Below are 27,144 nucleotides of genomic sequence, written 5' to 3'. Positions count from 1 at the left end.
TGACAGGTCAGCAGAACCTCAATAATTCAGTTTAAATAAACAACATAACATATGTCACTTTCTATTTAAAATGCTTTGAATATATTTGAATTTACATTATTCTATTTTTATAGTAGCGGGCAGCTTGTGTGACAAAAAAAAACTTATGAATTTAGGGAGAAAAGAAGGAAAAATATGACTGTATTTTAGAACAGCTGGGGGCTAATTATAAGTTACTCTGCCCTCTGCAGAGAGCTAACTGCAACCTCTAACTTTGTATGTACCCTTGAAACGTTTTGTAAGTATCAAGTGACATTAATAACATGTAATGGAAGAGAAGACTCAGTATGTAAAGAAACTAGATGATTGCATCCACAGGCACCACATGGGACCTAAAGCCTGACATGTTGAGCAGTTGTAACACGATACTGGTTATTATTGTATTATCCATGGTTGGGACCTTCTCCATGTTTTCCTTCGCTTCACTGCACGTGGTTGTGCGCCCAGGGGATTTGCAGGTTTTTGGGGAGCACAGCACTAACTCAGGGCGATGCAACAAATCACCACGCAATCCTGCAGAAACACACAGAGGACATGTTTTAATTTGTCACCTCAGCGCTTCTCCAAGTCACTTTGAAAAACTCCCAGTTCCATTTCAGCGGATTTTATGTTCTAATCCACCAACATCTGATCTGGCTCGTGGTTCAGGCCTACTGTGCTACAAATGTCCCCATAAGGAAGCAGTGACGGGGCAATCATGTTCCCGAAAATTAGTCCTGGATTAGGTCTGTCAGGATTTGGTTCGGTACAAGCACAGAATTAAATAGAAGGTCCCACACACACTAGTGATGTTTCAGCTCATGAATGCACTTTCTGGTGACAAAATTTGAGCTGAAGTGAATTTGTTCCTAGTCAGATTTGGTGTTTGGGACCAGTCAGCACAATTATAATGGAGTTCACTAGAGACTAATAGAAGAGTGCTTTAACAGGCCTCCTTTCTGCTCAACCCTCAGGGCGCCAATAGAAAGTGAATTTATCATATTGAAGTCACAACAACAAGACTATCAATATTGTTATATTGCCTGGTCATAAGAACATTTTTATGATGAAATAAAATAGTTGTTTATATGCAACAAATATGACAGTTTATGGTGGATTTTTTTAGCGCTGTGGTCTGGTTGTAGACAGTGACATTTAGAAGTAAGATTTGTAGTACTTGGTAGTTTTAACAAGCCTTCAAGTATAAAAGCAAAAACAAGTCAACATATGAAATTGAAAAGATTTTAAACCACGATTATGAGTTGTTGTTGTTTTATAGTATTTTAACGCTTTGTATTAAATGCAAGTGTGTTGAAAGTGGCTGATCTGTGATTATTCCAGTGAAGGATTTGCAATATGCTCATGAACTATTTTAACTGCTGTACAGTGTAGCTGTAGATTTTTACAGATCATTTTTATGTACCATTAAACTTAGAGGCTTTAAGTAAAACCCTGCAGATTTAGTGTTGGGAGTTATAGCCCATATTACTCCATATAGTGTACTGTATAACCACTGCTTCTTCTTACATTGCACTGAGACTCTGTTTCTGAAAAGGTCAGAAAGGGGAGGTTAAGAAAGGACTTAGAAGTGCTTCTTTGTGAATCTATACAGAGCCTCTGCCAGTTGTCTCATCCTTATGTAGGGAGATGTGTATTGATGCCAACATAGCTCTCTCCTCTATATACTTTAATACTTTTCCTTTCCTTCTCCTCAGCTATGTTTTGGTCTCCATGAGTTTTGTAGGTTTCGGTCTGATTTCAGAATGAACACCTGCAGCGCTCCAGCATAGTGAAAAGGAGGATGAATGGAGTTTGTCAAGAGGGTCCCAGCATGTGGTGAAAAACTGTGCCATAAATCACAAAATGAAAATGAGTGTAACTGGCAGAGGTACAAAATCCCATTCAAATCATTAATTCTACCTACTTTGTTGTACTTTGTTTTGGCACTGTCCTTCAGTCATATTTTAATAGATTGCATGCTTAGCAATCACACCTCTTGCTATCTTTTCTTCAAGGCATCTGAAAACATTAGCCTTTTTCACAATAGATCTGATATCAGTAAACTTAAAGATATCAGATTTTTTTGTATTTGTAGTTATAGATATATTTGAACAAAAACAACACACAGAAAAGTTGTATATTTGCACAACTGCCACTAAGCCTCCTGTCCATCCACTGCACAAGTATTGTATTCTCTGCATTCATTTTCCATTGTGTTTCATCCCCCGTCTCTGTCATGCATTTGAAAGCACAGCACACCGCCAATCAGGGGGCTCTCGGCATGTTCCCTGTCCACCCTGGCTCATCTATTATTGCTAGCATGAGGTGAGCAGCAGGATGGATGTAGCCGCCCCATCCAGACCAACCTCCTACGGTACATTCACGGACAAATATACCCATTTTCTCTCCTCACTTTTTATTCGGAGAAATAGCTTCACCGAACAGTATGTTGTTTTCTTGGTCCTGTTCGACTCTTCCATCTCATGGCAGCAGGAAGTGGAAGGACAAAACAGCATGGGCGGTGTTCTTCCTTATATTTGGTCGTCAATCCTGAAATTAAATGATGGGACTGCCAGGCTTTCACCGCGCAGACAAAATGTTTGAAGCAGAACTGGACAAAAAAATCTATCAAATCGATGAATCAAATTTTGTTTAAAGCGACTAGTTTGAAAGAAATTTTTGCTTTTATTTCTCCCACTTTATTGCATTGGAAATACAGAGCGTTCTCTGGCTCACACTCACATCTGAACAACTGAACCGATCCATTGTCTGGTAACATCATCACACAGCGCTCTTTGTTTATATGTCATGCAGCAGTGATATTGCTTTAGCGGAGAAAATATAAAATATCTCTTAAATAGTGAGACAGATATGAGTCGTGCAATGATACGCTCCTCCGTGAGTTTTTGGATCAAACAAGGAGCAAGGACAACAGGAGATGAGGAATTGATCTTCAAAACTTCTGTGTGAGCGCAGATTCGCTGTATGTTTTGGAGCTAACTTTTTCCTCTTATTCTCTACGCTCAAAAAAAAAGGGCTCGTAAACAAATGTACATTGCTTATGTAAACATGTGTACATGAGCAACTGTGCCATCCTTTGGCCCATCTCCTTCAACTGGGCCAAGTCCCACTAGCACTGGACAAACATACCATGCTTTAGGGGCTATCGATGCTTGGGCTCTGTTCAGTTGGGCTACTGTGAGTGTACTGTTAGAAGTGAGTGCTCTTTGTGTGCGTTGTGTAACGCTCAGAGAAGAGAAAAGCAGAGGAGTTTAACACAGGGCCAGAGCGGACTTTGAAATGAGTGATGTAAAATTAAATGTGAAAGTGTAAATCACGTTTTTTTCAACCACATCAGCTACGACTTTAATGTAATCCCAACACTGTTATGGTTAGCTTTATCTCATTCATAAAATGCAGATGGATTTCCCCCGATGGCCAATGAATTCAATATCATCACTTCTCAATGCTGAATGTTAACATCATATGCTTTAGCTGCTTTTAGTTAAAAGGAGCTTACTATTTACTTGCACTACAACTTGAATTTAAACAATTATACAGCTTTTTGTTTTGACAATTTTGTGTAGTTTGCAGGACATTTTTAGTAGTCAATTTTATTTTCACCTTCCGGTGGAACATGCCCAGAACACCTCCCAAGGGAGGCGCCCATGGGGCATCCGGAACAGATGCCCGAGCCGCATCAGCTGGCTCCTCTTGACGTGGAGGAGCAGTGGCTCAACTCCGAGCTCCTCCCATGTGACCGAGCCCGTTACCCTATCTCTAAGGGAGTGCCCAGCCACCCTGTGGAGGAAACCCATTTCGGCCGCTTTTATCCTTGACAAGCTTTGCCTTTCGACTCAGCTCCTTCACCACAACAGACCGATACAGCGACCGTATCACTGCCGAAGCTGCACCGATCCGCCTGCCAATCTTACGTTCCATCCATCACTCACTCGTGAACAAGACCCCCAAGATACTTGAAATCTTTCACTTGAGGCAGCGAGTCCCCACCCAGAGAGGGCAAGCCACCTTTTTCCCGCCACAGGGGACACGGTCGAATGCCTTCCTCAGATCCACAAACACATATGGACTGGTTGGGCAAACTCCCATGAACCCTTGAGCACCCGATGGAGAGTATAGAGCTGGTCCAGTGTTCTGCTCAGCCCGAAGGAACAACGTGGGGCCGTCCTCCCATGGACCCACCACCTGTGGGAGGATCTATGAAAGGCGGGTGCCAAGAGATCTGGGCAGCATTTGAAGACTGGAGCCTCGGACCTGGAGACTGGCTCTGGGGACTTTTTGAATCCATAAATTTTTTGTGTTTTGAACAATGACTGTATGTGATTCTATGCAAAGTTATTCAAACTTTTCATTATAGTAGTACATTTTGTTCAAACTACTTCCCTAAAGTGTTCAAGTTATTTGAAACAGTAATTAGGCCAGACATTCCTTAGTATGCAGTATTCCACCCACAATATAAATACATATATTTTTTTAAGCAAACGTCCCTTTATGTTAACAAATAGCATCATCATTGCTAGTATAAACATTGTGCTGAAGATTGATAATTGTAATATTTCTAACAACTCAGTTTCTTTGTGACAATAAAACAATTACTTTGAGCCAGCCTTCCCTTCCAGAAGAACCTCTTTTCTTCAGCGTATGGTCTGACTGTCCACCACCTATCTATTATTTTGCCCTTGTAACATTCTGGCCTTCTCCACCTGCTGTTAAACACAATGACCCGCTCTGAAACTAGTCACTTTGTTCGGATGTGAGTGTGCGGTGGAGAGGTTTGGCTCTTTTATAGTCCTGCGCCACAAGCCATTGGAAGGTGTTTACAAGTGTCTTTTGTGAGCAGTGATAATAGTCATTTTGACCCCATCGCTCACATAGTGCAGCACCTTTAGCAAACGCCTCAAATACTCATTCAAGGCGACATTCAGCATGCCCTCAAAATGCTACTTTTTGCCTTTACCTCATGTTGAATGACTGTAATTTCACATCCAGAGCCCAGAGCCCAGTTTTTGATGGTCCTCGTGGGGTACTGGGGGAGGGGAGAACAGAGAGAGGCAGGGGAGACAGGGGGGTAAAGCCGAACGCTGACCTAAATGTGGCTCTCATTAGGATGGCCCGCACACTCCCTCATGTTCTGCACTGCTTTTGTGCTCCCAGCCTGGATTTCCATGTCCCTCTACCCACATCCATTCATTCATATGACCGTTTCATCTGATTCCTTTTACATGCTACTTGGGATATTTAAAATTATAGTATTTGTCTTGCACTTGGCATTAGTGTTCAGCAAATTTACGTATGCACCTATACCCACTCATGGTTCTACTTACTTGTGATCCTTTGAAAAATTTAAACACATGGTCATGCACATAAGCTTAAAATGTTTTTTGTTTTTTTTTGTTTTTTTTACAAATAAGTGGTGTTTACCATCTGCTTACTGCAGTGACATGACACTGTGGAGAGGCAGGGCCATCAACAGAGTACCAGGTCTTTAGTTGTGAACAGGAAGTCATTATACCAGTTTCACAAAATATTAAATACTTCTAAACCAGTAAAATGCACTATATGTCCTCTTTAAGAACCAAATAATTTTCTGTTGTAACGGTAAACATCACTATTTACTTTGTGACTTTCCTGTACAGATTTTTCCTGTGTCTCACCTCAGACACTTTTTCTGCACTCTGTTTTCCCTGGTACGCCACTTGTGTCTCAAAATGACATCCAGCCGTGGAGGAAAACAACATTATGACAAACTAATATAAGAATTCCCCTTTGAAGCCACTCTAGATTGCTATACATCATGTTCTTTCCCATTCTTTTTGTGTGGGTGGCGAAATTGAGGTTGTAACTTTTTTATATTGCTCTACCTGCTGTCGTAGTGGAATAAGATTTACTATTAACATGAATATTAAAGGCCTGACCCAGTTTTTTCAGTTGTTGTAGCAAAATCTATACAAAACAACCATGAAGTAATAAAAGCGTAACATACTGCGGTCCCCCGCCTCAAGAAACTAGAATGAGGACTTATTAATGTTGGGCTCGGTGTTCGAGACAGCAGCACATTTCTGAATTCATGCACATCCTACAAATCTTACAAAAACTTATTCTTGTAATCTTGTCAAGTGAATAACATTGTGGTATCAAAGCAGGCAACAAAAATATGAATAATTTTGCATTGCCCCATTTATCCTTGAGCAGAATTCTTGTTTTGATAATACAAGTGTAGTTTTGAAATTGGCAAACTTTTGCTTCAGAACACAAGCATTTATTGCTGTTTATGAGGTTGTCGTAGAAATTGGAACTCCAAAAACTATATCTAATACAAAACTTTTACAAAAAACAGTATATTGGAGACTACTCAAACTACATTTTGGTGTATAAATGACTGCATACCATAGTAAACACTGCCAAAGAGCCTTAGTTGCTGGACTCCTTGTGCCCTCACAGCCTGGATTTATCCTGGATCTGGAAATATATAATTAAGAGCAACACGTGCATTCAACCATTCAAAATTTCTTAAATGTTTTCTTTTCTTTTCTTTTTTTTTTTACTTGTGTGACAATTCCTGTTGAATTGATATACTATTACTGTCTCTTCTACTGTATTTGTGTTGGCAACCTACAAAAAAAAATATATTTTTTAATTGTCCGTACCTGCATTTATATTTGCATCTTGTGGCACTTTACAAATGCATTGCGGCTATTATTATGGGAAATTATAAAGCCCACCTACTTTCCTCTGTCTAAGTGACTGACATAAAGCAGAAAAGATACAACGATACTGAATATTCATCATAAGGGCAACTACAATGCTGTGCAGGCCAGGTTCCACAGTAAATGATATTATAGTGTATAGCCTATATTATGTAATGTGGAATGTAAGAGGAACCTTGCATTTGCAATGTTTATTGAGATTTATTTGCTGTAATGTTGTTTCTAGAAAAAAGAAAAAAAAAAGAATGAGATAAGGATCGACCTTTACTTCAAATTGATGCAATTTGCTGCCCAAAGGTCACTCACTGAAGTGATGCTGTTGGATTTTGATTGAATGGATCCATTCTTTATTAAAGGTTGAACCTGTGGCCACCAAACGTCTGTTCTGTCCCAAGGCTTGGTTATCTTGGTTGGGTTTAGTGTATCAGTTTGGTCCTTTATTTTTCTCATGAGAATCTGTTTCTTGAAGATATCATCTAGTCTTTGATTGATTGATTGATTGATTGATAGTTTAAATGGCCTGAAATGGTTGTGGTCCCATACTTAAATTGAGACTTGTGTTGGCCTTATTAGCTTGCAGCTACCACATCAGTGCCATTCACATTAGCTGTACTGTCCTAGGCTACAACTATTTGTAAAGTATAGTAAATATACCAGTTAGTTGGACTGGTAAACTCTACCCAAATGTGCCCGTGTCTCAAATTGTATCTGTAAAAAAATAGCTTTTTATTGAAGATGTTTGAATCGCAGCCAATGAGGCGGTCTCCACAGCGCCTTCCCCTCTCCTTCTACTCGTCTTTACTGTCAGTGATTTCATGCCAGAAATGACATGACGGATGCTAATTCCCTTTTAATGGTTTCGGACTGTATTAAGCCATGACCACTTGAATTTTTATGGGACCATTTAAGCGTGCCCATGTGTGAGCTCTGTCAGGATGGACGCTGTAGCTGCTGCCTGTTGGACGTCAGGCACAATTAGGGCTAAAGGCCTAGTGTGCTCCATCCATTTGGCCACGGTACAGTGTGACCTCTCTCTAGCACGCAGTCAGCGCATGAGAGGGGAGTCTGCCACTTGCTGATAAGGGACGCTTCACCACGCCAGCGCTCATTACCTCTCCCGCTACATCCACCCCCAAATGCACAGACACCAAACCTTCTCCTGGACACTCATTTGGAACAGAGAGAGTGGATGGCTCACCTGTGGACTGATGGAGGAGAGCAGGCGGGACAGGAGATGTCAGCCTCATTTCTCATTAGTCTGGATGCAAAGGGAAGTTTGAATCAGAACCTCAGTACATACAGTATCAGCCATTAATTTTCTCCTAATCAGACATGCACATCTGGATAGTGCTATAATCGATGCAACATAATAGGTGTCAAAAGGAAATGCAAGTTGAAGTATTTGTACTGTCTTTACTATCTTGACAAGCTGACTAACAAACAATTATCTCTTGTGGCCGTCAGCCACCATTGTATTAAAATGTGTAGACAATGATTTATGCAACATTATAACTTTGTGAGGATGAAGGATTTGACATTGGTCTGTGACTGGTTGGTCATGTATTTTGTCAATTTTACCTCTTGAATTTGCTTCTGAATATAGAGCTCCCAGAATTCAATTTTTTTCACTTCTGTGCCAATTAGGTGAGTTTTAAGCAAGAGCAGTGCACAAATATTTAGCCCAATGGGAATAATAGCTTTAATAAGGTGACACGTTTAATAGTGTTTTGGGTTAATAGAGAGACAGACTGCCCCAGACGTGTCCTTCCTCAGTCAGAGTCATTGATTCATTAAAATAGGACGCGTCATTTCTGCGGAGGGCATTTTGGCCCAGGGAAATATGAATAGATTATGCAAATGAGGTAATATATTTAGTTGACCGGACATTGTTTGATTGTCCTTAGGGAAAAAGGAGTAGGAATCTTGATGTCTATATTACTTGATGGGGTAGGGTGGCAGAGTAATTAGTTGGCGATACAATGTGGAGAGTACATTTTTTTATAGGTTTTCTTAGGGTAAACCCGATTCCTTCCATTGGTTCATTCCATTGCCAATTAAAAGTTAAATTTGCCAATCAGCACCAGTTAGACCTTGAACTTACCAGCAAACCAAAATAAGCAGTAGATGAGAAATGAAATTAAGACCTCAAGTATTTAATTTACTTCCAACATTCAGCTCTGTTTTAATTTTGACAATTTTTGCTTTAACAATAGTACTCAGAAAAAACTTTGTATGCCAGCTGCCATGTCCATCTGCTTCCCAGCTACTTTCCATCAGGTATCAGAGAAGGAAAAGGCAAGTTTTCAATATTTGCTTCGACATGTTTGGTCAGTAAAATGGAGAAATGTAAAATGGTCAGAAGACTGGATGGATTGGATTTTTTAAAAGAATCAAATATCAATTGCAACGATTACAACCATATCAAATTCAAACAAAACTTTAACCATTGAAGCAAGGGATGATGAAATGCCAAAGAAATATCCACAATATTCTTACAACCCCATCCCAATTTTGTTTTTATTACAGCGTACACTTAGGACCTCATTTATCAAGCATTTGCTCATGTGCTAAACAGCTAAGCAGGCCACTGCACTGGAGCATTCCACAGCAGCTGTCCATCAAAGAGATTGGGTGGGGAAAAGTGCCTATTTTTACATAGATTTGTGTATAAAATATTGCCCTTACTGTAGTTTGCTAAAAAGCCACAAGAGTAGTTTGTATAAATATTGCTTTGAACACAAGCTTTCTTAAAACTTCCTAAGGAAAAATTGCCTCTATTAAATGTAGAAAAAAACTTTATATTTGCAAGTTGCCCCTATTACAAAACCTGACTGTATGTCATATTGGAAGATACAGGATACTCTTTTCCAATTCCTCACAATAAACTGCCCTCCTAATACTATTAAGTCATTCTAAAACAACTCCAGCTAAGTGTTTGAGTGTACTTTTCAGACCACACTGTGCACTATTGGCCCTGCAGGTGAGATGGATTACAACGCAGCATACTCATATTTATATTATTGTGAATGCACAAAGCTGCTGAGCCCATCGCTGACACTTATTTCTCCTAACAGCCTTTTTATCTGAGTGCAGCAGTGGCAGAGACACTGTTTACGGCGCTGGCTCGCAGGTGAATATTAAAGAGGCAAACAGAGGCGAGATAAAACAGCACGAGTTACAAACCACAGCTCCATTCGTCACATCAGCATTCAACCAGCCACCCACGTCCACTCCCCAAAACACAGCCAGCTCCAGTGAGGGCTGATAAATGAGCTTTAAGAAAAGGAATACAGTGAGTGTAAGACCAGTGCAAAGTCAGGTGGGCACCCAGTCAGAAATATGCTTTAATACTCAACTAATCAGTCGCAAACTGGAAATGAGTTTTTAATACAATGCTAGTGCAGTAGTTACTTTTGGTTTAATATACTGAAGTGTCATGGAAATAGATAGTCTGCAGCATAAGCGACCTTGTCTCAAATGAAAGTTCATAGCTATTGCTGTGCAGCCTGCACCACAGTGTATGGCTGTTGTTATTTGTAGGAGCATTTAAGTAACTGGATTCATGACCTTACACTGAACTTCCTGGCAGACGTAGGCAGACCACACTACTACTATACATTCTTTTATTGCGGATGAATCTGCCCTCACATTCAAACCAAATTCAACAGCCTATCCAGCCTATAGTTGTGCTTATAATCGCTTCATTTCATAATGATTTGATAAACAATAATAATTTGAGAAAACAACAGCGCTTATATCCAAACTCAGTTTAAAAATTCACTTCCCCCAGATAGCTGTTTTGTTTTGTTTTGTTTGTGAACTTAAATAACAATTTTCATCTTCATAAAGAGGTTACACGCTGTGATTTTACCCAATGAACTATACCATGCTGAGAAACAGACAGACTGAAACATCCACTGGGAAAGCTCCACTAGAGTTGACTGATGGACTGTTGTTCTCAATTGTATGACTATACAAATATTTGAAATGCAAATGTCAATCCTGTTTATTAAGGCTGGTATTTAGTTTGCACCAACAATTCTTAGACCATTGTAAATCTGCACATTTTATCTTTTTTGCTGTTATTCTTAATAGTGTTTTTCTTTGATTGAATTGTTCTGTTTATTGCTACATGTTTGATCCTCCTCCAGTGTTTAGATTTGATAGTCTCCTGGCATTTCTTTTTATTGTTGACGCCATTGTCTGTTGTGGTTCTCGGCTGCATTGTAAACTTGATGCTCTTTTCTGAATGCATTTGAATAACAAGGTTGAGATAACAGCATTCCAAGAAATGTGGAAGGAGCTATCATAGTAAAGCTCCATACCACTGTTTGCTTGCATGTTTTATTTTGCAATATCTGATCTTGAAACATTGTACCCCTTTTTCAAAACTGGTTGTGTTTTCTCTGTAATTAGGATATATGTTAAAGAAATGGTTAATATAACCTCTTTGCACCCCTCAAAAATTTCAGTTTTGAATTTTATCAAATTTTCTGTGGACAGTACATTTTCAGAAATGCAGGTAACACATTTGCAAAGAATTCAATTTCTGTTTATTGCACTAAAATTGTTGAACCATGTTTCAGTCCAATTGTGTTATTTCTAAAGTTTACTTAGCAAACTTGAGCCAGTTTAATAGTTTGTAAGGCCAACCTTGATCATTGGACCTATTTATGTCTTTTGATGAAATGCGTTGTACATGTTTCTTCAGCGTTACTAAGTAATGCTGGCACTGTTTGCAACGACATGTCCATGACCCTTCCATTCTTCTTTTTCTTCATGATTTCTTGATTTCCTTTGCTATCTAATTCAGAATAAAGGAAATAAACAGTTTGCTACATGAATATCCAATCCCCAAAGCTTATGAGAGCATTTCATTAGACATAGTTTCAAATAAATATTTTCTAGAATTCTAATAAACGTTTGTCCATCTTTGAAGTAAACCAACACCGTCTTTATTGTCTTAGATGAACATCCAGCTGCGCAATGACAATGACAATGTATTTCTCCATTTCTTTCATCCAAAGGTTCGGCAGCAATTAAACGGACCATTAGTTGTCTTGGGGCAAACTGTGGCAGAACTGATGCATGCGATCAGCCTGGATGGCATGACTGTCTCAGTGTGAGGTACCATTACAGACCCAATATCAAGACACTCGGGATGGACTGGAGTGAGCTATGCATAATGAGGCATGCCTTTTGGATGGTGTTTGAGCTTTTCAGGGGAATTGTAACCCAAAGCAAGTCTCACTCTGGGCATAGTATTAGATGTTGATGATATGCGACTATATGGGAAACTTATTAACATTAATTAGCTTATTACCATAGCAACTGTCAGTGGGTGAGATGTGATCGATTGGTACATTTGTTCAACAGTCTTAGTTAATTGAAGAAGCAATGAAATGTATCAGCTGTCTAAAGTCTAGGAAGTCTGGGGTAAATCAGGGCTGGGCAATATGACAAAAAATGTATCAAGATTTTTACCTGGTCAGTTTATTGATCATTCACGATTTTACCATTAAATTAGTCTCTCACAAACAATAAAATCATTGGGCAAAAACATATTCTTCCTTTCTTGACATTCAAACTTGCTTCTGAATGTCTTTTTTATTGTACGTGTCTTTATATTGTAAAAAAACAAAAACAAAAAAAACTTGTTGTGTCTGAGTACAACAATTAAGTTTCAGAGTGTGGGGTGCCTCAAACTCGCTGCTGTGTGATACACCATTATAAATCAACTGTCACTGTGAAAAGTTTCTGGACTATATTTTTTTTCAATAGTTTAGACAATTCTTGGGTCCAAACATGCAGTGACCCATTACTGACCTGAAACGGAAATTCATACAAACCATTTTTTTTCTTTCTGACAGACTAAGAAGGAAATATCAAGGCAATGCATTGAAAAAAAAAGTATGATGGGTTTGTTATAAAAAATGAGGAGATGGAGAGGCTGAGGGGATGATTGTTATACTGCTGTAGTAGAGTTGGGACGAAAACCTGATTGTTGCAGAATGATGATGGGCAGAAAACCAAAATGAAACAAAACCGGCATAATGTCCAATTTACTTTCAACCTGCAGTAAAAATCCATCCATATCGCTTTTGTAGATTTTCACTAGAAACAGTTTGCACTGTCCCTTCACTTCTTGCTGTTGAAGGGAAGCTATATTTTAGTTTGATATCACATTGAATAATGCACCATCTATATGCATTTTGCTGTGATGCAGAGGCTGTTATCCAGGTCACCTCTTTGTTCAGACGTCAGAAGGACCTGATCTCCAGACGCTCCCTGCCCCCCTGCCCCCTTTCACCCAGTTCTCCAAAGACCCCTTGGCTCTCTTAGACATGATTGCCTGTTCCACTGAAGCCTCATCCACTCACACCTTTCCCGGGCCCTTATCCACGCTGCTTGACTGATCGCCAGGAAATTGCACCGGAAACGACAGTAGCTCCTTTAACAATTTCATGGCCTACTTTGACTCTGATAAGAAAAATGCTCTGGACACTGAGGGAGTGAATACTCCAGTCAGCCAATCACCTTTAGAAGATATTTGTGTTTACTTTTGGCCTCAGAAACTTTTCTTTTAGGTAAAATCTCTTAGTGCTTTGTGTCATTTTTTAAATTTAATATTCCTTTAAAATTGTACCTACTAGTGATGGCTTAAGGCATTGCGCATATGTGGTTGTTACCACCTTGAGGATATGGGTTCGTTTCCTAGCCTTAGCCATTTGCTGAATGTCTTTATCCTCTCTCCCATAATTTTACGCTATAATTGTCATGTCCAATAAAGCCTTTGTCTAGAAAAATGTTAAAATCTACAAATGTTATCAAAATTAGAAATTACGGCCTGATTGAGTGTAATAATTTGACAATCGTCATTCAGGCACTGTCCATTTTTTAATTCTTATTTAGCAGAACCTGTATGTTTAAATTAGTAATACAATTAAATTGTGCATTTTCTTAGAATCTTGGCAAAAATATTCAAGTGGAATGTATGAAATAGTTTGAAAACATTTAGGCACCTATATAGCAAATTTTTATCTGATATTTCCAAGTTAAAGTACAGAGCTTTGAGAACATGTTTTTCCTCTTTTCCAAATGTTCATGGGAATTGCTCAGAAGAAACCCCTTTAATGATATTGCGCATGCTAATTTGTAGAGTAAAAATACTGTAAACATATTTAAAAGCTGCAGAAGAACAAACTCAATCTCAGTGGAACTTCTTGCATCAACTTGGACCCACTGAGCTAATGCTCAAATATTGCTGCCTGTAATGAGGTCCAATTAGAATTTTCTTCCAAAGAGTGCTCCGGAGACAGCTAATGCTTTTTTTCCCCCCAACATGTTTGATCATCTTTGTGCTTGGGTAGGGACCAAATTATGTTTTTCTAAAATTCAGACCCTGGTTATAATAAAACACAATGAGCCCACATCTTCCTGTGCCATTGTGGGGCTAAATTGCAGTTTGCGACCGTTTCCTTGTAGCGTGTTGAACACATAACTGTCATTGAGCCACATCAAAGTCCTAGAGTGTGTTTTTGTATCTTTGTGCTCATTGCCCTGTGTGGAAATGAGGGATGGTGAGGGTTCTCTCGTCATATTCTTAGCATGCAGATTAGACAAGCTTTGATCCCATAATGAGAGCAGTGTTTTAGTCTCTGCGTTGCTACGGCACAGAGTGGAGCGCCATCTAATGTGGAGATCAGCAACTCCTCTGCAGGTGTAAGCCTCACCTCCCAGATGTAAACAGAAACAGAACAGATTTTAAAGAAAATGTACTACACAATATGATTTGAAGTACAGCTTTCTGTGTCAGTTATACTTTGATTCTGTAATCTCGTTTTAATAGACTGATGTTGTGGAGAAACTGATTTTCTTATGCATGCATAGTGCAATTTTTTGTATCCAAAATAAAGTTTTTTGCAGTCCTTGGTAGAAAAGGTTTCACAGGTAGTCATCAGCACAATCTTTTTGAAATTGAGACATTTTAGCTGCCGTCCGGAAGCCATTATCAATCTGAGGAGCTAGAATTTTGTGAAGTAGCTATTTTGTTTCCCCAGTGTAATGTCCCTGAATTTTTCTTCATTGCAATTTGCAATAGATGGAACACACCACATTGCCTTTTATCCTTGGTATAATGCAGTTTCTGTCATAACGTGTTGACCATTTTAAGTACATGGGAATGTCAGTACTGAATGACAATGACTTCTGGATGGCAGCCGAAATATCTCAATTTTCTAAAACATTTGTGACTACCTGTCAAACCTTTTCTATCATGAACCTTTCCTAGACGAATGGGGGACTACATTGACTAGACTTGATAAAATGAATTCTTTCGATATTTTGAAGAAAGCAGGACATCAATTTTGGGATTATTACTGTCGACAGTCAATCTCTTTGGATGCCATTTGCATATTCACCCATGCATCTGCTGGTGTGTCCACCTCTGATTCATATCTCATTCATTTACATGCCGGTGTAAAAAACTAGGTTATCATTATTTTATAGGTACTAACACTATCTAAGATCAGCCGAACTGCTCAGCTCTGATGTGTTCTTGTGGGGGACTGGATTCTGAGTTGGTTTGATCTGAACAAGAACACGGTCTGGGAGCGCTGCCTCTGAAGCTCTCATTTGCACATTTGACCTTTAGCTGCGTTAGCCTTCAGCGCTTAAGACAGTCAGTCGTGTGGATATTAGAATTCTTCCCTGCAGGCAGTTGTAGATACATGCGATGAATGGTTTGAATGCATCCAGTGACATTTAATGTCACAGCTTTTAAGGAATGTGTTTTAGTTCAGCTACTGTTATTATGCTCCTTTGAACAAAAACACACACTATCATAATAACATAATTTCTATTTGTTAAAAATAAGTTGTGGAATGATTGGAGATTGAAGGTTTTCTGTTACAGCTTTAAATACTAACCCAAGGAGAAAGCTCTGATTCAGTGCCAAACAAAAGCATGAATCTGCAAACACCTTGAAAAGTAGTTCTATGAATATAAAATCCATTTCTGTCTTTGGAAAAAAAAAAGTTCCAAGCTGGAGTGCTGCCTCCCGCAATAACAAATCAAATGAATATCAAATTTAATCTGTGCTATAACCACACTGTAGTTTCATTTACAAAAATATGTATTAAGTGCTGAATTCTTCATAGTTGAACATGGACATACTTATTTATACACATTGTACAATCTTAAGGTCAATGCAGGAGACAACAGTTTGGTTACCTATTAAAATTCTTACAATATTTGGCCTTCTCAAAAAGCAATCATGTTTTGAAAAGAATGCCTGAAAACTTAGCAACCATTTTAATGAACACGCAGAAGAAGTGTCTAACAAGAACCAGCATGTTGTTTTTATAGATAGTCTCTGGGTGAAAAGAGGCAACAAACCCCTAGTCTACATTCTGCAGATGTTTAATGTCAAAGGTCACTGAAAGAACCAATAGTGCATTAATGAGTCGGAGTTATTTCTTTATACTATACTGTTGAAGTTAGACCAACAAGTGAATATTTATTGTATGACGAATTACCTCAGCTCAAGCCAAAATCAAGCCAGTCAGCAGTGTTTGCTGATTGTGTAGTGGTTTAAGGCAGTATGTGGTTGTTGTCCCCAGAACCACATCCTGGGTTTGCCTTCCATTTATGACTGTTTGCTTAATGTCTATACCCACTCTCTCCCCACTTGGGGTTGTAGCTACCCTGTCCAGTAAAGCCTTTGGGGCAGAATTTGTACCTTTTTGCTTCAACTTTTTGGGCCCAAAATCACACAAATTGACCAGCAAAAGCACCTTACTATAGTTAAATGCAATAAATGTAATCTTACTATGCCATGTATATACTGTGAGCATATTCATTATAATGAAGATCGGGCATGTTCTCAAATCCTGTAAATCTAACAGCGCTTTAAGACGAGTGTTTAAGCGTTACAGATGTGGAGTGTCTTTTTGCATCACTCTCCCAAACGGTGGTACACCCTTCTCTCTGTCTGTTCTTGTCTTGTGACAAATGTAATGATTTCTCCGAGCTGTTGCAGGTTAGTTTGCAGTATCAGTATCTCGCTGCTGCAGTTTTTTGACATGAGAAAACCTTTGCACACTTCAACTGGAGATACACAGTCAACAGTTCCAGAGTGTGAACTATTCCATCTTTTACTCTTTGGATCATCGTCCGCATCATTTCAAATCGGTGCAGAGCAGCGCTGGAATCAATGCGAACATTGATTGTACCTGAATGTTTCAGCGCCTTGGGGAGTGCGCTGTGTAGGAGTTAATAGATCAGCAGAACAGCCAGAGCAAATACATGGACAAGAAGTATTTAAATCTTTATTTACCGTTCCTTTACCCTAGGCTGCTCAATACATTAAACCAAGCATTGTGGTCAATAGTTGAACAGCACAAATATGCTTAAAGAGGCAATATGTAACAATATTTAACTGTGATATTTTGTAGATGTTATAACCAGGGTGCAATTTGTCCAAAAAGCTGGTCTAGGAGTCATGCAAATGTCAAATGTGAGCACAAAACTCTCTTCTTTTCATAAGATATGCGAGCTGTCAGCACTGCTTGACCACACGGTGCATGCTATATGGTATTGGATAATTTCCACATTTATGTCTCTCCGTTTGTCTGTGTGCGGCTCCCCAGTTCCAGGCAGCACAAACGCACAGACGCATGTGTGCACTGAATAATCAAAGCAGAGCTGACAATTCTGATGGCTCTACACAGCCCTCGATAAAGCAAAGAACGGGTCCACCACCTCCAGCCACTCCTAAAGAAGCCCCAGCAGAGGACAGTTTGTGCATGGCATGTGGGTTTTGAGGCTGTGTGCCTCAGACAGAGGCAGCTGTGGAAGCAAGATGAACAACGGCCCTCTGTACAAAGTTTGAGCTACAAATGAACTGTTAAATATGGGACACAGTCTGTACCTGATCACTGTTTTATCCCCCCCAAGAATAAAGCAGAGAGGGGAATAGGAAAAACAAAAGCTGAGAAAGGGACAGACAAACCCTAGCAAGTTGCATCCAGTATGTCTCCAATTAATTAAACTATAAAGACTGTTGAGATATTATCTTTTTTTTTTTTCTTTCTTTACTAATATCCACATTGACCTCTGATACATTTAGTATAATACTGGTCTCGCTTTCACTGCTGCACAGCACATCTCTGAGGGTATGTTTGTGATCTGCTGATAAGAAATACCTGCCGGGCAATGGCTTATTAGCACTCCATGTAAAATTGCTGACTTAAATAATGTAAAATAATTAAATAATGTAAATCTTACTTTCAAAATTGTCAGGTTTCTTTTCAATTAGATCTTCATGTGCCTCTGGCTTTCTTCTTAAAACTTGCCCATTATACAATTTTGCACATTCACAAATAAATAGCATTTGAATGTGCCATTGTCAAGACATATCCTAATTAGCTTTCAGCATTGTTGTCGTCACCTTTTTGACTTGTGTGTTGCTAACTCTTCATTAGCCTTACTTTTTCCTGACAGATTTGACCTGACTTTTACTGCTGCGTCTGTGAACTCCTAATTGACCCTTTGGCATTCTGGTTTCTGAGCAACCGATGTTTGTAACACCTGAGCCAGAAATAGTCTTCTTTTGATTTAACCATGGTATAACATTGACTTCCAAAATCAATTATAGGTTTTCACACTTTATAATAACAAATTTCAACAGTGCTTTAGAATATTTAAAATAAACACTAGGCCTATTAATTCAACACAAATATTATTTTCTTTCTATTTTGTTAGCCCGAGTATACGGTCTACACACACAAAATGTAAAAATGCATTTGGGTTTGATCGCTTTTCAATTGAACTGAGGAATGTTTTGCTTTCCTTCAGGGGAACCAATATGTCAGAGCAAATTTCCTTTTATTTTGAGTTTGTGCACCACTAACAGGAATAATAAGTAGTAATCAAAATACTTTATGTACGAGAGCTTGGGCTGGGCACTGTGTTCACTTTGAAATTTTTCACTAAATCGCACACTTGCACACAAGGTTCATCCTGAGTATGAATTCTAATATCATGAGCAAATTAATTCACACTACATTTCATTGTACACTGACATTGAGAAGGCAAATGACCTTGGCTAGATACCCATAAAACCTAACTATAGACTATACTGCTGTTCTTTTGTTCCTGTTGGGAGTGACTTTTTCTGCCTGAGCGACTTTACCTTATCTGTGTTACCTTCACAGGAGGAGCACCCGGCCGCGGGAGAGATTGTCCTCTCATCTGACCACCTCCGGATGGTACTACAAGTGGAACGCAATCAGTAAGTGTTCTCCGTCTGCCGCCGCCACGCTCAATAACCTCCTTGTGAGAGTGGAATTAATTGGGAGAACTGAAAGTGGAGTGATGGGATAATAAGGGCATATTAATTCATTTCCGTGGTACTCGTGTCTAGACTCAGGGCAGTGCTGCAGAGGTGTCCCGGAGCAGGACTGAAGGGTAATGCTAATCTGAAAGTACTATGTCAGAGGTGTCTCATTTGAACAGGAAATATATTTGGAGAGGTCACAAGGTCAGCACATGGAGTTTCAAGATTTGCTAGCGGCACAAGCTAATGTTGAACAAGTCCCGGACATGTCGAGCGGGTAGTTGACCATATGGTAATGTGCATTGGGTTTTTGTACCAGAAGTTTTGTATCCTTGGTTATTTTTATATTTCTTACACTTGTTTTTTGACCCCTGACACTTCTTGTTATAGAAAATAGGTCTCAGGCAACTGGAATCAACATGTATTTTACACTAGAAACACCCTTACAGAGTCAATACAGCAGATTAATCAGACCAGATGCTCTCCCCTTAAAGTGACTAGAGTTTAAAGCTATGTGTGAGTAATGTCTTGCTCAAGGATACAGTGATGATAAACTCTTGGCCAGGTAGGTACCAGTAATTCAACCAGGTTCAGCCTTTTGAACTACTATCGGCCATAGATAGTAAGTCTTTTTTTAAATGCATATATAATCATTAAAGCATTTCAATTAAAAACAACCCATTTATCAAAGACAGAATGAAATATGATTGTGTGACGTAACTTATAATTTTACTTGATGTTTTGGAATTTATTTTTAATGACAAATAATAATGATATTTTGATGTGGTAGCTTCCTTCGTTTGAAATAAACCTGGGTGTAATCACAAGCCATAAAATCATCTCTCTGAAATAGTTTATTGAAAAGCTGTTTTATTTTCCTTTTTTTTTTTTTTTTTTACACCTTTTAATAGTTTTATTTCTGTAAACTTGGTCAATGTAATTATCTAGTTAAAAATGTGCATGTGACTAAAGGAATGTGGCCCTTTGTGAAGTGGTTGGTATTTTAATATGACAGCAGACATATTTGAAGCATATTTGTTGTTATAGTGGCCATATTTGTGCTAATAGGCACAGAGTGCTGTCATGTGACCTGCTTGTTATGGCATTACGCCTGATGGAGATACAGAGATATTAGTGGGTGAGTGATCCTATGGGACACAGTGAAACAGGGTTCAAGGATGTAGAGGTTACACTGTCCCTGTGATAACATCAGGAGGAGCTGCACATTCAGACCTCATATACGCGTGTCGACTCCCCGAGCACCTCATTCTACATGCCCATGGTAATGCGCAGCAGGGGGCCAGTCGTGTCAAAACACCCCCCTCCGGGATACAACGGCCTTGCATTAACATGTAAAATGTATAATGTCTCTGAGAGCGATATGTGCACAGTTAAATTGGAATTTGTTTGTGATAAAATGATTAAAGTAGAAAGGCTCAAAGCAGACATTTTAATAGAGAAGAAGAACCATTAAGCCATGCTTGCTGTGTTGCAGTGAATACAAACCAGTTTCCATATCAGTGTGTAAAAGTACTGTACATTGAATCAAACTGATAGATTCAAGATTCAAGATTTTATTGTCTTTGTCACAGAAAACAATGGAATTAGGTTTAGAGCATCAAATACTGCATAGTTTTGATGTCAAGTGTAAAGGATGCCCATCCAATAACCCCATAAATAACCCCAATGTAAACATTAGCACAATAATGACATTCAATGCAGCACATGTGTAATAAACAGAAACAGTCTTAGCAGCAGCATAAAGGGCATCAACAGTAAAGTTCATCACAGGGGCATACAGTCATATTTGTGCAGTATTTTGTGTCATTATGCAACAATGCAAAGTCCAGTTCAATGTTTTTGTATTAGTGGATGTGGTTATGGTCCATGAGGGCGAGAGGAGGGGAACACTGTTCAGCACCCTCACAGCATGAGGACACGGGCTGTTTAAACATTTTAAACACAATTTCGATACAATTTTATACTTGATACTGACTTTAATACCACACCAGTGTTTCCTAGATTTACACTTTATGAACATACTTTCAGAAGTTTGGAAATTTTAATGAAATGAAACATCCTCTCACTGCTTTATAACCCATGCACAGTGACAGTGCACACTCTAAGGCAGGGGTCCCCAACCTTTTTTGCACCACGGACCGGAATAATGTAGGTTTTATCTTCACGGACCGGCCATCTACGCATGGCAGATAAATATGGCAAAAATAAATTAACTGCATAAAAAATACAACTCACCATACCGCTGAATCAGTGGGAGCCCTGTGCTTGTTTCTTCTTTCCTTCTTGTTCACATTTGTTTCTTTCAAAAAACTCTAAATCTTATATTTTAATCCCAGGTGCTTAGTCTCCATGTGCCAAAGCAGTTTTGAAGGTTTCATTGCCTCGTTCGCTTTTCCCCACATATTAACCTGAGGGGACTCAGCGCGTGAGAGTGCGAGAGTCACCTGTAGCGACAAACCCATATTTTAAGTAGGACTCCTGGTGTTGTCTGTTAAATTTAGCTTTCTTTTTCTTGGAGGTCATAGGCTCCTCTTCTGGCTCCTCAGTTGGCCTTTTCCCCTTTGCAAACAAGCTCTACAAAGACTTTTGTTTTTGGCTAATTTTCACTACCTTGTGGGTATACTTTTGTACGACGTGTCTGATGCGTTATACATGATACGTCATTGCGGAGGATAAGAGCATAACTAGCACAGATATAATATACCTGCCATTGTATCAAATGGATTTCTAATTCCTATCAGGATTTTCATTATATATCTACAGACAAGCTTATTAGCGCGTCATGGGGGATGGGTGAAAGTTACATCAGAGAAGATGCAGTCTCTGATAAATTATTTGCTGTTTTTGTGCGGTCCAGAGCGGTGGTTGGGGACCACTGCTCTAATGTATATGTCAAACCAATTATGCTAACAGACTTATTTTAGTAGGTTTGCCTTGCATTTTGTTTACTTACTAAGTGCCACTAATCATTAATATACATTTTTTTTATGTATGTAGTATAACTTATTTCGGAGCTGGGATAGTATCTGCATCTGTTTCTGTCGTGATTTCTGGAAATCAGCACTAGTACCACTGTCTGTGAGTGGAACCAAGCCGACTGTGGCATAACGCGAAACCCCGGCCAAGTATGAAAGACAACAGAAACTGGATTTCTAATACAGTAGTTTGGAGTAGTGGAACAGATTTGGTAAAGGTGGTTAGAGCCTCATAATTTGATTGACAGGACGAGGGGCCCTGTTGGTTGAGCGGGGTGCCCAGCCAATATAATGATAGGGGAAATACTGCATAATTATAAGTAAGTCGTTTTTTAATGTTAGTATTACTTCTGATAACAATACCACTCTAAAGGTCTGAGGAAAGGTCTGACTGTCATATTTGTGTAATTTCTTTAGCGTTCATATTGGCTCAAATTAGTATGCAGTTTTGACAGTTTAAGTATCATCAATTCGTATCTGGATATCGATTTTTTGAAAACCCCAATCACAATACATGAATGGCAAATGAACAAATGCTGGAAAGTGTATGGAGCAACAATCTGGTATTAACTGAATAATCTGACAGAAAGATTTGAGAAAGTTTAGATGATTTCACAGAACTTGCAATAAAATGTATCCTGTACTATCATCAGATTGAATTTCAAAGACAGTGCAAAGAAGTGGCACTCACATATGTATGAAAGGCTCCTTCTGTAGATCAGGGCTCTTTAAAATGAGGTCTCTGACACATAAAAGGCCAATCATCTGCCTCTTGGTCCACGAGGAGCTTGATTCGGTGACATGATTGACAGTCTTCTCTGAGGGCATAGTACTTTGAGAACTTCTTTCATAATGAAGAAAGATGTCTCCTCTGAGCCATATTATTTCGAGCTACATAAGGTTAACTGTGACTTAAGCATTGCATCAGTGGTTATAAAGAGTAGAAGTTTGGCATACTTATTGTCAAAAAGTTGGTTGGTGAAAAACATTTAAAAAATCTGTCCTCTTCATTCATGATTCTCCTTCAGGTAGCTAGGTAGGTTAAAGTCAACTTCCAGAATATGTGATTTTACTTACTTAAGGCATATGCATCAATTGAACTATCGAAATACTAATTATCTCATCTTACTTTTAAATGTCAAACCAAGAATACCTGATTATTTCTGAGCATTCGTATACAACTTTTTGCATGTGTCATATGATGTGGCGACTGTGGAATGCCAACTGACTCAACAATTTAATAAATCAAATTGGTTGAAACATATGACCAAAATGAGGAATGCTTTTCTATACCCATTAACAACTATTGAGTCCAAGGCGGCGTTGTACTGGTTTGATAGGGTTTCAGTTGCTTGGAGACTGATGGATGATTCGGAGGCAGCAGCAGAGGAATGGGGGAGCTGTCACAGACTGTTAGGTGAGCCGACAGAAAGAGAGGAGCTCTGAGACAACAGTGATGAATGAGCTGAGAGCAGATGAGACTGTACAGAATAGACCTGTGACGGAAAGCTGGCTCTGGGCTGCACATAACTCCAGCTATGGACACAACATACATTTTCATTTTTCACACAAACTTTACCCATCTAAGCTGTTGGGACTTTTAAGCCTAGGGTTACAGTCTGGAGAAACTGGAGTGTGTTGAGGGCTAAATATAAGGTATGTTGTAATAGAAAGTAAGCAAAAAAGTACAAAGGTGCAGAGGTTAACCACCCAATCACTTTTTGTATACTTTCAGGGTTAGCTTGCTTGCAGTGAGTTGGCATTTTCTCTGCCTGATGTTCTACCTGATGCCCTCGCAAACAGCCACATGTCATGACTAAAGTAGGAAATATGGGTGAAGCCAAGGACAAAACATTGTGAACTTGGATGAAGTTTGAAAACTAAGTCTTGTCTCAATTTGTGGTTTGCTGATTCTCTAACGTGATGAGGTCATACTCCCAGAGGGGACACAAGAGACAGTTTTCCGCATTATTTGCATTGTACTTACATAAGAAATATCAAAAAAGAAAATTAATAAATTAACCTGATCACTTCTATTCATGATTAGACATTAGAACTTGCAATATTACAACAAAAATATGCATTTTAACAATAACCATTTTAGGTGCCTCCATCTGTATAAAAAGTGGTTTGCCTATAAAATGTTGCGATATCATCTGACACCTAACAGTACTGATACTGAGAAAAAAGGTTGATCAATATTGATTTTGATACACAATGTCACAGAACAAAGGTCCAACTTTGTCATATTGATGGCATCTTTTTCAATATTGATGATTTAAATTTAGATCTAGATCTAAATCTAGTTTGATACTAGTTTCAGTATTGATTAATATCCAATATTGATTCTTTTGATGATGCAGTTATTATGCTTTTAGCTTGGCATTGACTTTATTGTTCACTAGTTGCACCATATTTGACATATTGTGCAGATATCTGAGGTAATAATTATCAATATTGGAACCATTATTCATGCATATTCATATATATCATTTCAAAACTTTTAAAACTTAAGGATCTAATAAGCTTCCAGACCGCACAGATAATGTACAAGACAAAAAAAGAAAGAACTACCAAAAAATCTTCAGAAATATTTTATTGAAAGGGAAAGTCCTTATCATTTAAGAGGATTGCATCCCTTCAAAATGGCCAGAGTCGCTACAACAAGGAAAAGTTTTTGTATTTTTAGTATTGTTTATGGAGTCTGAATATGGAACTGTATGAGTGAAGACCTCAAAAAGTGCAGATATGAAAAAGTTTAAACAAGTATATGAAGAAATGATTATAGCTAAATATGTAGAAGAAGGAACTTAAGTTAATGTGTCATTATGAATATACTCTAAAACATTTTGAAAATGCAGTTGGTTATTTTGTGTGTGGACCAAAGTGACTTATTGTTAAGCTAAGGGTCTGGCAGAAGTATGATTACTGCTATTACTGTGTTTGTTTTAAGGTAGCCCAGTGCAGTTTGGGTTAGCCTGGAGGCTGCAGCAGTGAATGTAGGTCACCCCCTCAATCTGGGCAAATGGGAGGGGGGTTACTGAGAACCTTACTGGAAACTCTCTGCTCTGTTCCTTCCACTGGGAACAAAACCAGAGACCACCAGACTTCGCAGAATACATTTCCATTTAGAGAAAACATTGCAGTGTAGGCTGGAATTACCAGTGGCTTTATTTGTTCAGCACATTCCAGTCAAAATCTTTAGTCAGATATGGGTGTGTTTGGATCCCCGGTATTCACAAATGACTCCATCACCAGCCAACAAAAGCTAATTCAAAATTTTAAGTAGCGGGATTGTACAATGTGAAGCCTTTGTTTTGTGTAAAATGACACTACTTTTTTACAAATCTGAAACAGATGGTGAAATTGTGAATGGTAAAAGAAAGACATCCCAGGCTCTAGTAATACAAATGGATGTGAAATCGTTAATCAGGTTGTAAAAGCAACAACTTGGTTGCTCAGACAGTGACAGAGTGTGGCGCTATTTACTTCGACTCACCAAATCATTTCACAATTTATAAGAACAAAACTATATTCCAACTGTTTACTATATTATCAGATCACTATATTGACTGTAAGTCTACACAGGTGTGAAATACACAAATATTGGTGAAAGTAGTCCTCTGTTCCAAATCACTTTGGCAAAGTAAGAGGAGAATGGGGATGGACAAAAGCAGTGTTACGCATAAGAATGCCTTGTTCTTACCAGTCACTTTCCAAAAGTCAGAGCATTAAATTTCGTACATCCTTTGCAAAACAGTTTTGTTGCAACAGCTGTTTCTTATTTTTTGTTGTTGTAAAGTTGGCACAATATGGCTTGTACTTTGTGAACAAAAACACTACAATCCCTGTCTACATTTAAACAGAATATCTTTTTCATTTACCAATTTGATTCTTTCAAATCGATTACACAAGTAGTTGGTTGTTCATAAATTGTAAATTATTGGAAAATGTGTATAACAAGATTAGAAGTACAGTGTTGAAATAATAACCAGTAACAGTCTAGTCTAATAAAGATTGGAAATAGTTTCTGCAAATGACACTAATTAGTGGAGGTGCACCACAGGCTTACTCCTAATTTGTGTACTTCTATGACTGTAATATAATGTAATGAAAGAAATAGCTTCTTGTCTTGTGAACAGGTTCATGCCAAGACAAAAACAAGTAGAAATGTAGCTATTAGAAAAAGACCATTCATTGTCTTCCTCTGACTCAAATCACTCTCCACAGCACTGGGACAGTGTTTAGACATGTTGTTGAGGTTAAGTTCCCAGTCAATGAATGTGAGTCTAAACATAAACATGGCCCTGAGCCCCGGACTCTGGAATGTGTGACGTAAGGCTGGTCATGCCTCTGCTGGCCAGAATAACCATGACAAACACAAATATGTGGGTATTAGTCAATCAGAATCATATGTTTGAATATGAGTGGTAATGTCGAGAAGATAGCAAAAGACGAAGTTTAAATCTGTCAACTGGAAAGACAAGACAATCCTTCCTTAAACAGGAATGGAGGCCTTAGACATCATCTATCCCCCATCTATAACCCCATCCTCAGACCCAAAAAAGAGAACAATAGCAGGGTCGTTAAAGGCTAAATAGGGTGGTTTCAGATGAAACTGGGAAAAATAGCTGTTTACAGTTTCAGTGTAGTTAGCCCCTCCCTTCAGATAGATATAAGGCAGTGTCCAGCTGTAATCTGACCAGAACTGAAGAAGCAGCTTGGATGAGCAGAGAATCGTCTTCACTCCTACAACGATTTGTCCAGTTGAGAGACTTAAACTTCGTCTTTTGCTATGGATCAGACCTGGACGACTGAGGGATTACACAGACAATGTCGAGAAGAGCAGTACCTGTGGACATAGGGGTCAGTGGGTTAACACAGCTACAGAATCTTAAGTAACATAGCATTTCTAAAGAATTTATTGTTTTGTATTGAGCCTTTGGGGCCTTGAAATTCACTGGCCTAGTCATTTATGCATATGTTTTGCAACCATTTTCTCACAAATGGGGTGAAGAATGCTGCATAGATTTGGAAGTGAGGGCCACATTGGTATTACCCCAGA

General features: G+C 38.8%; 1 protein-coding gene across 1 annotated transcript in view; it reads left to right on the top strand.

Annotated features, from left to right (window-relative positions):
• adam19a (ADAM metallopeptidase domain 19a) overlaps positions 1-27,144 on the top strand; it is a 281,413-nt gene that overhangs the window by 23,937 nt on the left and 230,332 nt on the right. The window contains exon 2 of the mRNA XM_033983382.2: positions 18,962-19,038. Within this exon, the coding sequence (XP_033839273.1) occupies positions 18,962-19,038 (77 nt within the window). The remainder of the gene's footprint in view (positions 1-18,961; positions 19,039-27,144) is intronic.

This window comes from Periophthalmus magnuspinnatus, chromosome 18 (genome assembly GCF_009829125.3).
Source record: "Periophthalmus magnuspinnatus isolate fPerMag1 chromosome 18, fPerMag1.2.pri, whole genome shotgun sequence".
NCBI lineage: Eukaryota > Metazoa > Chordata > Actinopteri > Gobiiformes > Gobiidae > Periophthalmus > Periophthalmus magnuspinnatus.
The sequence above is the reverse complement of the archived record's forward strand: the minus strand, read 5'-3'. Positions and strand labels throughout refer to the sequence as shown.